We start from the raw sequence: 13,228 nt of genomic DNA on the forward strand, positions 1-13,228 counted from the left end.
AGACGCAATTCATGACTAGAGTGCTAAAACCACACACTATTTAAGACTAAAATGGCCAAAATCGATACCCTATTTGCGGCCAAAACGGCTGAAAAACCCTACCCTTTGGGGCCGCACATACCTATATAGTCCATACAAGGGAGTAACCCTCCGTGCAAAGCTGCACTTTCGTTTGCTTTGCGCTCGGTTGGCTGTTCATTTTTCTGCCGTTCATTCAGTTTGTTTTTGTTTGGATAGGAGAGAGAAAGTTCCCAAATGTATTTTAAAAAAACTAGCAACTGCCGAAGCTCCTTTTGGGTTAATATCAAAATAGGCATCCCCACAGCGTTGGAGGTTTTCCTTCTTTTTGTAAACCAAACATGAGCAAGTACCTGCGTGTAAAGCCGCTTGGGCCGTCCATACATTGCACGAGCACCCGTGTAAGAACTGGGTACCAAGCCTGAAAATAACTTAAGAGGGATAACCTTGGATATAAGGCCTACATTGGGAATTTTCTCTTGAATAGTTATGATTAATATTATTTCAACTCATCGCTATCCATGGTTATTATCTTCGTTTCAATTAGGAGAAGCTGCCGTGCTGCACAGGAACTTTTGCTTGTATAAGATGTATACTCTCCTCGTAAACACAAATGAAAGGCAGATCAGGACGCCTGTTGAGGTAACAGAATTAGTAGCAGCTTGTTATTAAGTACAAATATTTTTCCTGCATATTTGGGGGACAAATGTTTAATTTTGTCGTTTATTGAGAACAGATCGCACGGACGCATTAATCTATTGTTAGAGTATTAAAAGAACCATTAAAATAAATACCATCGAATTGAGCTATGGACTGCTTAACAATCGTTGTTTTTATCCTTCTATTTAAATAGTTTATTTACATACACATGCATCCAGTGTCGCTGTCTCCTTTTGATCTGGTTTGCCAGGTATAATAAATATATTTTTGACTGATTTTCTGTAATACACGACCCCTCAAGCATGTAGTGATTAAACGATAATCGTGTTTTAAATAAAGGATTTTACTTTACTTTTCTTATGCATTTAGTCGATGCAATGGAATGAAACATCACGCGACTGACATTCAATCAATCATTGTAAATCTTAACAATTTGGCTTATCCCATGCCTACCTTGAAAACTGTTCACCAGCACATACGGGTATTCCAAATAAGGAGTCTGATAGAAGGCAAGAACAAAACCCAAGATCCACGTGACCCCTAACACTGACGTCAGCTTCAACACGATAACAGGCAGATTTCTCTGAGTGGAGGCAGCCTTGTTTCCCTCGGGGAATAAGTGTTATACGCAATGGTTATTGTTTGTTTGCGTATTAAATTTGAAAACAATATTAGCTTGTGAGAGTATGGTGGCGTGATAAATGGGAAATGTTACCTTTCACGAATCTAATTCATTGTAACTATGTTTAACAAATGAATAATTGGGTAGAAATATAAAAGAAACATTATAGCTCAGGCGTGGTCATTTGTCTTGTTAAATGCGTAACATACTTTAAGAGTCCTGGGATAAATTCTTACAAATACCTTATTAAAACATTTCAAATTCACAAGGAAACCACAATTTTTTTTATTTTATAATCACCCGTCTACGCTACTCGTCATTCCTCACAGTATAAATAGTTAAATATGTTATCTTTCAAAAAAGATTTGGGCCGGGTTGTTCAAAGCTCGATTAAGCTAACCCAGGATTTGCGAGAATTTTGATTTCAGTTTTGTAACTTTTCCGTGATGGTTTCTGTTAATATCGTTTGACCTTTTTTAAGTTTTTAAGTTTGAATTATGTTAAACTTCAAAAAACATAAACAGTGAAAACATTTGTATTCAAGAAAATTTATACTGCGGCTTACTTTTAATACTGTCTTTGTTAGCGTTAACCGGCTTCCGAACAACCCGGTCCAGTGTTTGTTTATTCCTAAGTATTTCACATTCCGCTCAGTATATCTTTTGCGAGCCGTTATCATGCACAACTGTGATATAAATCCGGTCATATTAGGTTTTTCTTGACGATAGAACACTTTTCCTTGTGAAAGCAGCGCTTACAATTGCGATCGTCGTCTACCAGCGATTCGTAGAAATCGGTTTACTTCTGTCACTGAAGTGGCGATCCCACTCGCTCGCTACTCACTGTATTCGCTATTTTTAGTCAGAGGAAACCTTTGCTCTTTCAGGATAACTTGCGAATTAATCTGATTTTGGTAACATTTATACCTGTGCACTTTTTCTCATTGCAACAACGGTCTGGATTAGAGCACCAATGTTAAAAACCAGCATCAATGAAACAGGGATCGCCACGGCAAATGTACGAGCGGGAAGGTTCAGCTGACATCCGTCATGATTTCCTAAAACATTTTTGAAACACAACGCATTCATCGCTGGAATAAAGAATTTTTCTTTACATTTGAAGACCAAATGAGTACATTAACTATTTTGAAATATTTTTCCTGTGGTTAAGTAAAAGAATTAAGTATAAGAGCAGATGGTTTGTAAGTAACTTTTCTTCAAATCAAAAATCTTTTAATTTCCTGGATTTCACGTGCCCAGTTTAAGACTGCGCTCAAATCATTGAACACACTTTAACCGCTGGTTTTTTCTTGGTCCTTTCTTTTCATGTGAGTCTTGTAGCGCTACAGTCCCAGCAGTCCTACTCACTTTAATCTTTGGAGTTTTTTTTAACCTGTATTGAATTTGCACTTCATTTCGTTTAGCTGCTGTTATTGGCCAATTTCTCCCTTCTTTAGAACCGTTTTCCAAAGTCATTGCAACAAATGTCTATAATATTCGCTTTGACTTTAAAAGTAATTTCTATTTACAAGGCTAAAAAAGGAAAAAAAAGGAAAAAACACCATTTACTTTTTACCTTTTTTAGCCTTGTAAGTAGAAATCAAATCTTAAGTATGTTTATTTATTAGGATAAGTACTCACCATAACTGGTACTTCCGATGCTGGTGACCTCTAATACCACGCAGATACCAACAGTGACAAAGGGCAATCCCCAGCAGAACAGACAATTCCGTGTGTAAGTTCGTCTTCTTTGTTCGTGAGTCAGAGGGGAGTTGAAAATCTTTATATCTGCGTCTATTAATGAAAATGTTATAAGCATAGAGATAAACCTATATAGTCTTGTTCAGTTACATGCTAACAATGAACAGTTTGAGAATTGATTATATCGCCAAGCATTGTTATCTAAACAGTACGGACAGCAGCATCGTTATTGTCGTCTTCGTCACTATCACCACTGAATTTTGGGTATGAAGAGATTGCTTGCAGTTTTTAGGTTTAAACTGTTGACCAATTGATCTGAACACAATTAAAAACTATTCATTTCCTCCTGACATTTGGTAAGTGGTTTTCAGCAGTATTTAGGATACGGAAACGATAGGTAAGGTAAGGTAAAGTCTGCATGCGAGCCAAGTGGCCCATCAGGCCGGAGCTTATCCCGGTTTCTGTAGCATGAAGCGACTAGGAGTATTTCTACTCCCCCCTGGATGGGATGCTAGTCCATCGCAGGGTTACCCCCAGCATTAAGTTCGCCGGTACCCATTTATACACCTGGGTGGAGAGAGGCACTGTGAGAGTAAAGTGTCTTGCCCAAGAACACAACACCATGTCCCCGGCCAGGGCTCGAACCCGGACCGCTCGATCCGGAGACGAGCGCACTAACCATGAGGCCACCGCGCCTCCCACTACGGAAACGATAAGGTACATATATTCTTGTTGGAATTACGAGATTTGGTCCAATGCGGTATATCCATAATTCCTACGTAAATTATGCTTTAGATCTAAATCTTATTGCCCTTTCAACCTACAATCTTAATACATCATGGTTGCCGGCCCTCGGAAATGTGATCTTCTTTAATAAAACAAATATTTGCCCGAGAAGCAAAGCTTCGAGAGCAAACACGCTAGTTTTAAGAACGTTAAATTTCCAAGGGGCAACTATCAGACCAATAGTTCCGAGACATAAACACTCTGTTGTCTCAGTTTTGTTTACCACTAAATTTTCTTCCACGCAAGTTCAAAAATTGAATGTTTTTTCAACTCTTTTAGACGGAAGCGGTGAAAGCCAAATGTAAAACTTATAGAGGAAAACAGACTAAACCAACTTTAATTGTTTATTTTCTATAAGCCCGCTTGTTTACAGACAAATTTTCACGGACGGGTACTGTCGATCTGGGTATTTTCCTCGGACGGACACTATGGCTGATAGTGTCTCCGCGGATGAACACTATCGCGTCACGTGATCAATTTAAACCAATAAGAATCGGAGAAAATTTTGTGGTGAACTATAATTGAACATATCGTGTACTCACTTCCACTTGAAAACACCTTTTGAGTGTTGTAGGCAATGGTACTCATCCACGAGAACACAACCAGGACAAAATAATGCAGCAAAACACCAATCACTGCGCAGACTCCAGAGGAAACAACATCCGGGTCAGACACAAGATATATCGACTGCATGGCTATCATTGCGCATGACAGATGCATCACCTTTTTACCAGGAAAGGTACGTAGTTCAGCAAAGAGCAAATAGGTCACCAGAAGGAAAAGAAGAAAGGCGATTGACACAGAAAACCCAACATATGTAATGATTTGTATCGCTGGAAATTGCTGTTCGGTTTTCACGTCCTCCAATGTAATTCGTCGCTCAGTGTAATTACGGGAGAAGTTAGTGCACAGGATCAAAGTGTTGTTTGCCAGGACAAAGCTTTCGTTGCTGTACGTCATGTGATGAGCAAATACAAGCACGGAATTATTGCTCAAGATCTGAAACTCATTGGGAAGGAAACGAATCTCAGCGGTGCACTTCTTTTGGTTGACGACAGTGACACTGATTGAAGAGCTGGCAGGAATAACAGGAATACACCTACCCTGAAATGGATCATATACTTCATTGATTTCGCAGGTGTAATCGACGTGTAAAGTAATTACTCCCCGTGGAACTTGCCGTGTCTGTGAGCGGGCTTTAGTAAATGCAAACAACAGTGAAGGAAGCCTGGGTGCGACCCGTAGGCCTCTACTGCATATTACCTTTTTATTCAGGATGGTTCTGTTCCAAAGAAGAGCACAGTGAGGGTTCTTAAATGACCCATGAGGCTTAATATTCACGCCATTGGCATAGGAACGACACAGATTTTTGAGTTTTGTGTCTTGCCCTATCAAGGCGGCATTTGGTGTAATAATACACTTTTGTGCTACTTGAATGTCAAATGGCCTAACCTCCCAAAACGTGTCAGGGGATCGGATAACCTGTAAGGATATATCAGAGACGCCGCGCTTCATCCAAATTTGGACATCCCAAAGACGAAGGTTATCTGACTTCCCATGACACATAGCGCAGTAGATGTTGGCATAAGTCAAAGATGTTACCATATCAACCACTGGAACAGCTGATGCAGGGTCAGCGGAATAATTTGTTGACAAGCAGGCGTGTTCTGTTTGTGCATCACTCCAAGATAAAGGACAGCTGGCGACCATCACATAGCCATAGATATCTTTATTTATGGAGGAAGGAGCCTTTCTACACTCTAAAACCTCTGGTGACATGCCTTTTTCAGATTTGTTCGGTTTGATCCTTAAATAAAACAGACAATAGATAATTACTCACTTTCTGTAGTTAACCCTCGTTTAATAACTCCAAATATCATAGAATCCTGCTTTTAAACTCAGTCAGGCAGCTCGGTCGGCCTCAAAACAGCAAGTTTGTAGCATCGCACTATCCACAATTTACATCTGGCACACCTTTGTTTTGATAAGTATACATTTTATAAGAATATCGAGGCTGAAATTTGCGAAATTTTTTACAAATGTTTTAAGAATAAACCCGAGCTAAACCTGTGGCTGAAAGTTTGAAAATAACAAAATTTTACAATACAGTTATACGTCTTTGAACTGGAACTTACTTTGGCTATCTAGACAACTGATTATCTGAACCAAACCAACAAACATCTACACAAGCACTTTTCTTAATACTTTAACTCCTAAAATGGCTAAAAATCACGAGATAAGCGTATATTATTCGACAAACGCGATCTTTGCTTCATGTCACGCACCGCCATAACTCCGAAATTTAAAATGCGCTGGTTTCCAAACGAAGGACGCTATTGAGCTGGAAAGTTGTAAACAGATATAAATTTAGTACCTGTTACGCCTGACGAGGATAAAACCTTTAGGGGCTCTTAAGTTTTGGATTTGAGAATTTGATGACGTCACGTTAACACACTCTATATGTAAGTTTATTGCTAGTGCGATGAATTAAACCCTTACCAAAGATCAAAGTCAACGCAGCAATCACCAAGAGTCTTACAGAGCGGATCACAGTAGCAACCATCGCGGAGGCCATCTCTTCTTTTGGATTTGGTGTTATTAGGGTTACATGAAAGAAGGGAACGATTACAGAATTTGACGTTTCCATCATTGTGTCGCGGGAGAGAAAACAACTCATCGCACCAAAATGTCTTGTTCGCCTCAAACGGCTGGCAAGGATACTCTCTATCCGTAAAGGTACCTAGTCACAAAAATCACAACAATCCAATATGAACAATTTAAGAAAAATCCAATAGTGGTCATTAGTAAGTAAAAATAATAAATTATTTGTAGTGAAAGACGTGAAGTCATAAGCGTTCGGTGGAAATATAAGGAAGATGACTGTTTCAGTCATTGATCCAAGTCACTAAAAAATGTACCAAGCTCTATACTTGCTTGTATCTCTTCTTAAGCCCGCGCGCTTGATGAATGACGTGGCGTGACGTTGCGACATGATGTATGCGCAGTAACAATGGGCGTGAACGTCCTTTTAAGGTGATTCCTCAGTATTGCATTGCGCATCCCTGCTGCGCACTCGCGTCTTTAGCGCGCGCACATGAGCTCGTGCACGTACACAACGTAAGAGATTTCCCTCAAGCTAAACTCGACAGCGAAATAAATGCTCGTTTTCTCTTAAACGAGCACGGTTACCTCTATTTATATTACATAATTTTGGTTTAGAAATCATCCTCTTAAAGTCAAAAAATTAAGAAAAAAAATCGTTCGGAAGGAAAAAAAAGTATGGCTAAAAGAGTGCACAAAACCGTTACTCGAGGATGCAAATTATGACCTCAAAAACAACGATGCGAGGAACGTTTTGAGTCAATGTCGTTTAGAATTGTATGATTTTTCCATAAATTATGTATTACATTGTTTCAAGTACCCAAGACTTTCTGTCTATCAATTTTTTTTTCAAGTATTGCTTTAAAAACCTTTGCCTCCACCTACCGCAAAATGTACCGTGAACTGATGAAATAAAGAGCGTGTTTAGGCACTATGAATGGGGTAAGATTGGCCCATCATATCTCTTAAACGAGTATGGTGACGTATCCCTTTTATTGTATTTTTCCGAAACAGTGCTTGGTAGGGAAAGTTTGAAAAAAATTGTTCGGCAACTTTTATTTCTGAGGAATCACCTTAACGACGTCTGGCCAGGACTTTAAAAATCTCTGGCCAAACGATCGCAACATCTCAACGCAACATATCGCGCGCCCTTTGCGACGTTTTGCGACATATTGAACATTTTCACATTTTACGCCCAACAATGTTGCGATATGTTACGCTGAAATGTTGCGATCGTTTGGCCAGAGCTTTACGCTTATGCGCAAGAATATGTTTAATACTGCAACGATCCCTTGCCCTTCAAGTGTCATAGCAAATACCCATAACATTGTGAAAACAGTCTTGAAGTATATTCGAGGATTAGTAAAGGTGAATACTTTAACATCACTTACTTTCTCCCGTGGATGAAATGCCGAGAAAAAAGATTGCCCACCACAAAAACATTCCTAGCACCGTAGAAAAGCTGCAATATAATAAAATCTGAAACACAAGAAGAAACAAAGTTGTGCTTGACATGTGACACTCGGATTCTATTTGTGAAACCATTTGATTTGCATTCTCAAACCTAGACGGCAGTCCGTTATACACAGTTGATCATAAAATTCTTGCTAGACCCAAGGAGCAAGTTAACAGGGAAGGCGCCACGCTAAAAGCATGAAAGCCACTGATGTTTTGATTGAGCACAAATGCAATTACCCTCTCGAGTAAAATAGGCCAGTATGGACCACAAACTTAGTAATGCGGCAAACGCATCGAAGGGTAATGGTAAACAATTGCACATTATAACAAAAGACGAACACTAGCATACAGTAAGCAACTGTCAATCAACTTTAGTGATGTCCACGGTCACGTGGTTAAGCAGCAAACACTATTCCTCACTTAGTCAGGTGGAGGAACATCTCTTAGCTCGCGATTACCTTCGCAAATAAATCTCTACCAGCAAACCAAAGTCTTTCTAACATGACAGGGAGTATCTATCTAAAACACAAACTGTTTGATTAAAATGGACATCACAAGATATCTTATTTGTGAAAACGAAAAATGAAGAAAGCGCAATAGGACTAAATCTATTAGGATTTATCATAGAGCCCCTCGCACACTGAAACAAAACGTTACTATACTATAGGAAAGCTGTCCTCGAGTAACTTCTAGTGAAGAGAAAAACTGCTGTTTCCATGCACGACAAATATTAACATTGCATATTATGATTCTGGCGCTGCACGTCCATGTTCAAAGGTTTCAACCTTTTACTTTTCTTGCCGGAGAACAACTGCTTCATGTGAAGAATTACACTCTAATTATAAGAAGGACAGATCCAAAGTTAACTTTTCCATTATACTGCAGTGAATAACTGCTTTGCGAATTATTAAAATCCCAGAAAATAGTTTGTTTGCCTAATTAATCCCTGTTTGTCCTTTTTCAGTTTTCTATGACAATCAGAAATTATCCATCTTTCTATTCAACGTTGATCAATAAAATGATTGAGATTTTCAAGGAAAATGGACAATGGTTTTGATATATATTTATTGAAAATATTATAAACTTTTACGCAGATATTTATTATGCAATATCCAGTTGACAATTAACGATTTGCAGGAAGCGCAACGAATTCTTCTTTGAAAACTGTTCTTTGCTATGTCAGTTACAGAGAAAAGTTTGGAAAACGAAACTTCACCGGTATTTTAACAGTTTGAAGCGTAAAATTTACGAAGTGAACATTTTCTGGCCTTTCCACTCTAGGTTAGGGATGCATACATAGATAAACAAGACGCAATAAGTAAACAATAAGAAAAATATGAATTTATACCAGGGCGATATATGTATTGAAAACCATTCAAAGACTTACCCACCGAATCTCTCTCCGGATTACAGTGCAAGTGGGTTCAGGAAAATTGTTCAGTTGGATTTAATAAATTTAATAAAGGGTGGAAAATTTCACACCACGTACCGGAGATTTATTCTTTGATAGAGTAATCCAAAGAAGTTTTAACCACTGTATTTCCATCTCAAAATTTGATTGAAGAAGTCTCATTGGTTGGTTTATTAAAATGTCGTTCTTATGTATCTCGAGGCTTAATTGAGCAATACTTAATTCACATAAACTGAATTAACCAAAGGAAAAATATTGCCTGCGTTCATCAACAGGATGTTTTGCATTCTCAATCTACAGTTCTTATTGTATATGGCTGCATTCCAAAAAAATGGCTGCGACATTTGCCTCATATATGCGTTATTATTTTATATTTTGCCACAAGCCCCGAAAACATGGTCCAAAGTGGCGAGAAACAATGAAATATAGAAATAGAAATTTACCACTATTAAGTAGCTTTTCTAAAATATATGAATGCACTTAGGAAATCTAGGTTTCATTCCAATTAATTATATTGAAATGGAATATTGAAGAAGATCTAGAAATCTGCGTTAGTCACTGACTCGATAGAAATTGTGCAGTCATGTGTATGCTCAGCGGTTTTCCCCAAGCGCCGCTTAGAGGCCTGGCCGCCATCTTTAGGTTGCTTACAGTGGGGTTTTTATTTTATAATTGGTGATATCCTTTTGTCTGGGTCAGCTCAGGATATATCGATCAGTTTTTTTTAATATGGAGCAGCTAGAGTACCATCATACATAGACAATTCGATTAAAAAATTGATCATTTTAGGAGTACTTCAGTATGAAGATTAGACAGTTTTGTGAAATTCTGAGTTACCACTGTAACGTGTTAGGGGCTGAATTGCAACAACAACGACAACAAAGATATCAATTTTCCTTGAAGTTAACGCACGACGAATTTATTGTTATTTATTTCAATGGAACCGCTACTGTCCTCTCTATAACCATCACCGAATAAAAACCTTCAACTAGATTACATTTCTAGAAAAAAAACGCCTCGAAATGTTCTTGCCACAAACCTAAAATGCGAAGAAATCAGTTAAAAAGTATTAACGAAATTTCATGTAATATAACTGTAGAGAGGCTTGGCCTCGACGTCATACTTTACTTTTCAGAAATTCTCTCACTAAACCAAGCGTCCTGAAAAATACGTGACATCGCTATGACCTTTATTTTTAAGTAAACCTCACTGTGAGTTTAATGCATCATAGCACTGTGCAGCCGTTTAAAACATGAACCTTTACTAACTGGATGACATTCAGAAAAGCCAGAAAGCGCCCTGAAGTTCACTGGTCCTTGTGGAGCGCAGCATTTACCAACTGACGTTTACAGCTTCTCAGCTTTTACATGATGTTGTTTTACCCTAAGTTGCCGTTTAGGGAATACTGGATGATGGAATAAACTCGTAATAATATAGAAAATTAGGCTGATATTTGAAAAAATTAAAAAAAAAAAAAAAAAAAAAAAACCATGGAAAAACTTACCCAAGGATCTATCTTACACGGGAACAGACATTGGGAACTGAAATTGAAGTTGCTACGGTATTCTCAGTGAAATCTGAAATAAATTGATTCCTTCAATACATGTTCAATCAATACACGTGTTTGCGTGTTTCGTGAATTTTCTAAATGGACGATCAAGAGGAGATTGCCGCAAGTGCTTTACTGAGCGATTCTCAAGTTCCAATAACCGAATAACAACAATGATGACGGTATAAACTAAACAAATAAGTAAATGAAGAATATCCAGTGATTAAGCCGCTTAACTGCTTCCCATTTCGAAAGTGTTGACAGTAATTGCTTATAAAATCATTTTGAGGAAATTGAGAAAATTTAAGGTTATCTGAGAAGACAATAGAACCAAACAGCTGTGAGATACCGCCAGCAATTTACAGAAGGATCCATTAGTCATAGAAACCTGAAAAGATCTGGTATGTACTTGAGCAAGTTTTCTTGCACTCTTTCTCAAATCTAGATGGTCTTCCGAGCTCAATTTGAGCTCAATTTTAGCTATACCTGGCGCGTGTCCGCAAAGCCAACTGTACTGCTTTAAAAGCACAGTTTACGTTTTAATTCCCAGGAAATATCAGTACGGTCCAGTAATTTAAATGTTACTTTATACTGATCCCGATACTTTACATTCTGTGTAGTGTAAAGAACAGCTGCAATCGTTTGTTCTTTTCTTCCTGCGATAGAAGGAACATAAAAAGATAATAAATTTTCAGGACGGACTTGCTATTTGGAACAGAAGACTTTCGGATATAATCAGCAACCACAGCAGCAATTTGCGTGGAACAACTATGCATTAATAACTTATGTTCAAATTAGATGACGAAATCGATCGATGCTCTACGCTTGCGACACTAACAACATTACCACTAGCCGAGATACGGTTCAACTTGATTGGTCAATCTATTTTTGAAATTCTACATTGTTATATGAAGCATCATTTATCAAACAGCAGATTCATCCATGACGAAAAGGACATTCCTGATTGGTTCCCTGAACGCTCCGAATTTTGCAATAAGGACTGAAAATAGACCTTTTTCGACTGGGCGGTTTGTTGCCCCATTTCAGACCATGTGATGATTCTCTTGAGAATTCTTCCTTTCAAATTTTCAAATAGTTGCGTGTATATGATGAAGTAAATAAATAAAATAAATTTATAGATTGATAAAAGAACAATTTTCTGGAGAATGTCACGTGGTCTGTAATGGTGCAATAAACCGCCCAAGCGAAAAAGGTCTATTTGCTTTTCCAAAACATTCTTCCTAGACAGAAATATATTTTCCTATATAGCTATAGGGATAATTTCATGAAAAACATAACTTCCACGGAAGCGGACTGAAAAAGGCAAATGTAAACTTAGCTTTCGGTCGCGCGCTTATCGAGAATTGATGCATTTATTTATCAGCAGAATTTGAAAAGATCCATTGTAAAAATTATAGGTGATTAGCTTGTTCGGATCGTGCTGAGGAATATTGGTCTCGTTTTTCTTTCTTGGAAAGTTTATGGACTTCACCTGAGATTTAGTCCATAAACATATATGTATTTTGAACTTTAAACAGATGCGGGATAAACATGTAAAAACATGACAGATCAGACAGATTGTTTTTGGTTTTTATCATCTGAAATTTGAAGACTTTTTCGAATTCGCCAAAACTAAGTGTACGAGAGCTAATCATTCGTACAAACTTTATATCAAACCTGCCAAACTCAATTGTTACAAACATTCTTTTTTTTATTAGAATAGTTAAGCTATGGAATAATTTACCAAGAGACTTAGTGGAAGCTGATAGCTTCCAGCTATTCCGATCGAAGCTCAAATTGTATCCGAATGTTTAATTAAGGATCCTTGTTTTTATATATTTTCAGTATTTCTCGTATTATTTTTAGGGAGTTTTTACATAGGGTTTACCTCATAACTTCCTTTTCGAGACGCCTTTTCTTTTTTATCTTTTGTTTTTATATGTATACTTTTGTAACTTTGCGTCTTGAATAAAGAATGTATGTATGTATGTATATGTATGTAAGCAAGCTGTAGCAGTTATGTAGTTGCGAAAATAAGGCCTGGGTTGAATTAATAATGGGTATATTCTCGATATATGTATGACTATCCGAATTTAAATCAGTCTAGGTCAGCACTTGCCTCTAACACCGATTTTAGTTTACCTTTAGCAATACTGCCTCAGTCCAAGGACCTTGCGAGCACAGCTGTTGAGCATGTCGGGGTATGCGTTCCATTTTCCACCAGTGGTTTTGGGTTTCGTATCTGCTGGTGTCTTTTTTAATAGTATTTAGATATTTTTGTCAAGATCGTACGCCCATTTTTGCAACAAACTGGCTATGAAGTCCCCTACCTACAACCTCGTTCCCAGGGTCTCTCATCTTACCGCCCCCTGGACCTGAGAACGAGGTTGCTCGACCTACAGGCCCTGGTATAGTACAGCTGT

At 38.0% G+C, this 13,228-nt stretch overlaps 1 protein-coding gene across 1 annotated transcript; it reads right to left on the reverse strand.

The window, feature by feature from the left end:
• Positions 1–557: 557 nt before the first annotated feature.
• On the reverse strand, positions 558–6,778 carry LOC110057791 (uncharacterized). The gene is made up of 7 exons (XM_089275738.1): positions 6,721–6,778; positions 6,286–6,526; positions 4,329–5,593; positions 2,941–3,087; positions 2,233–2,357; positions 1,132–1,285; positions 558–652 (listed from the first exon to the last, which is right to left on the reverse strand). Exons 1-7 carry the CDS (start codon positions 6,776–6,778, stop codon positions 558–560), a joined length of 2,085 nt encoding a protein of 694 aa, XP_089131864.1.
• Positions 6,779–13,228: the final 6,450 nt, after the last annotated feature.

Source organism: Orbicella faveolata, unplaced genomic scaffold, assembly GCF_042242905.1.
Source record: "Orbicella faveolata isolate gen_17 unplaced genomic scaffold, um_ofav_v1 contig_37, whole genome shotgun sequence".
NCBI classification, from domain to species: Eukaryota; Metazoa; Cnidaria; class Anthozoa; order Scleractinia; family Merulinidae; genus Orbicella; species Orbicella faveolata.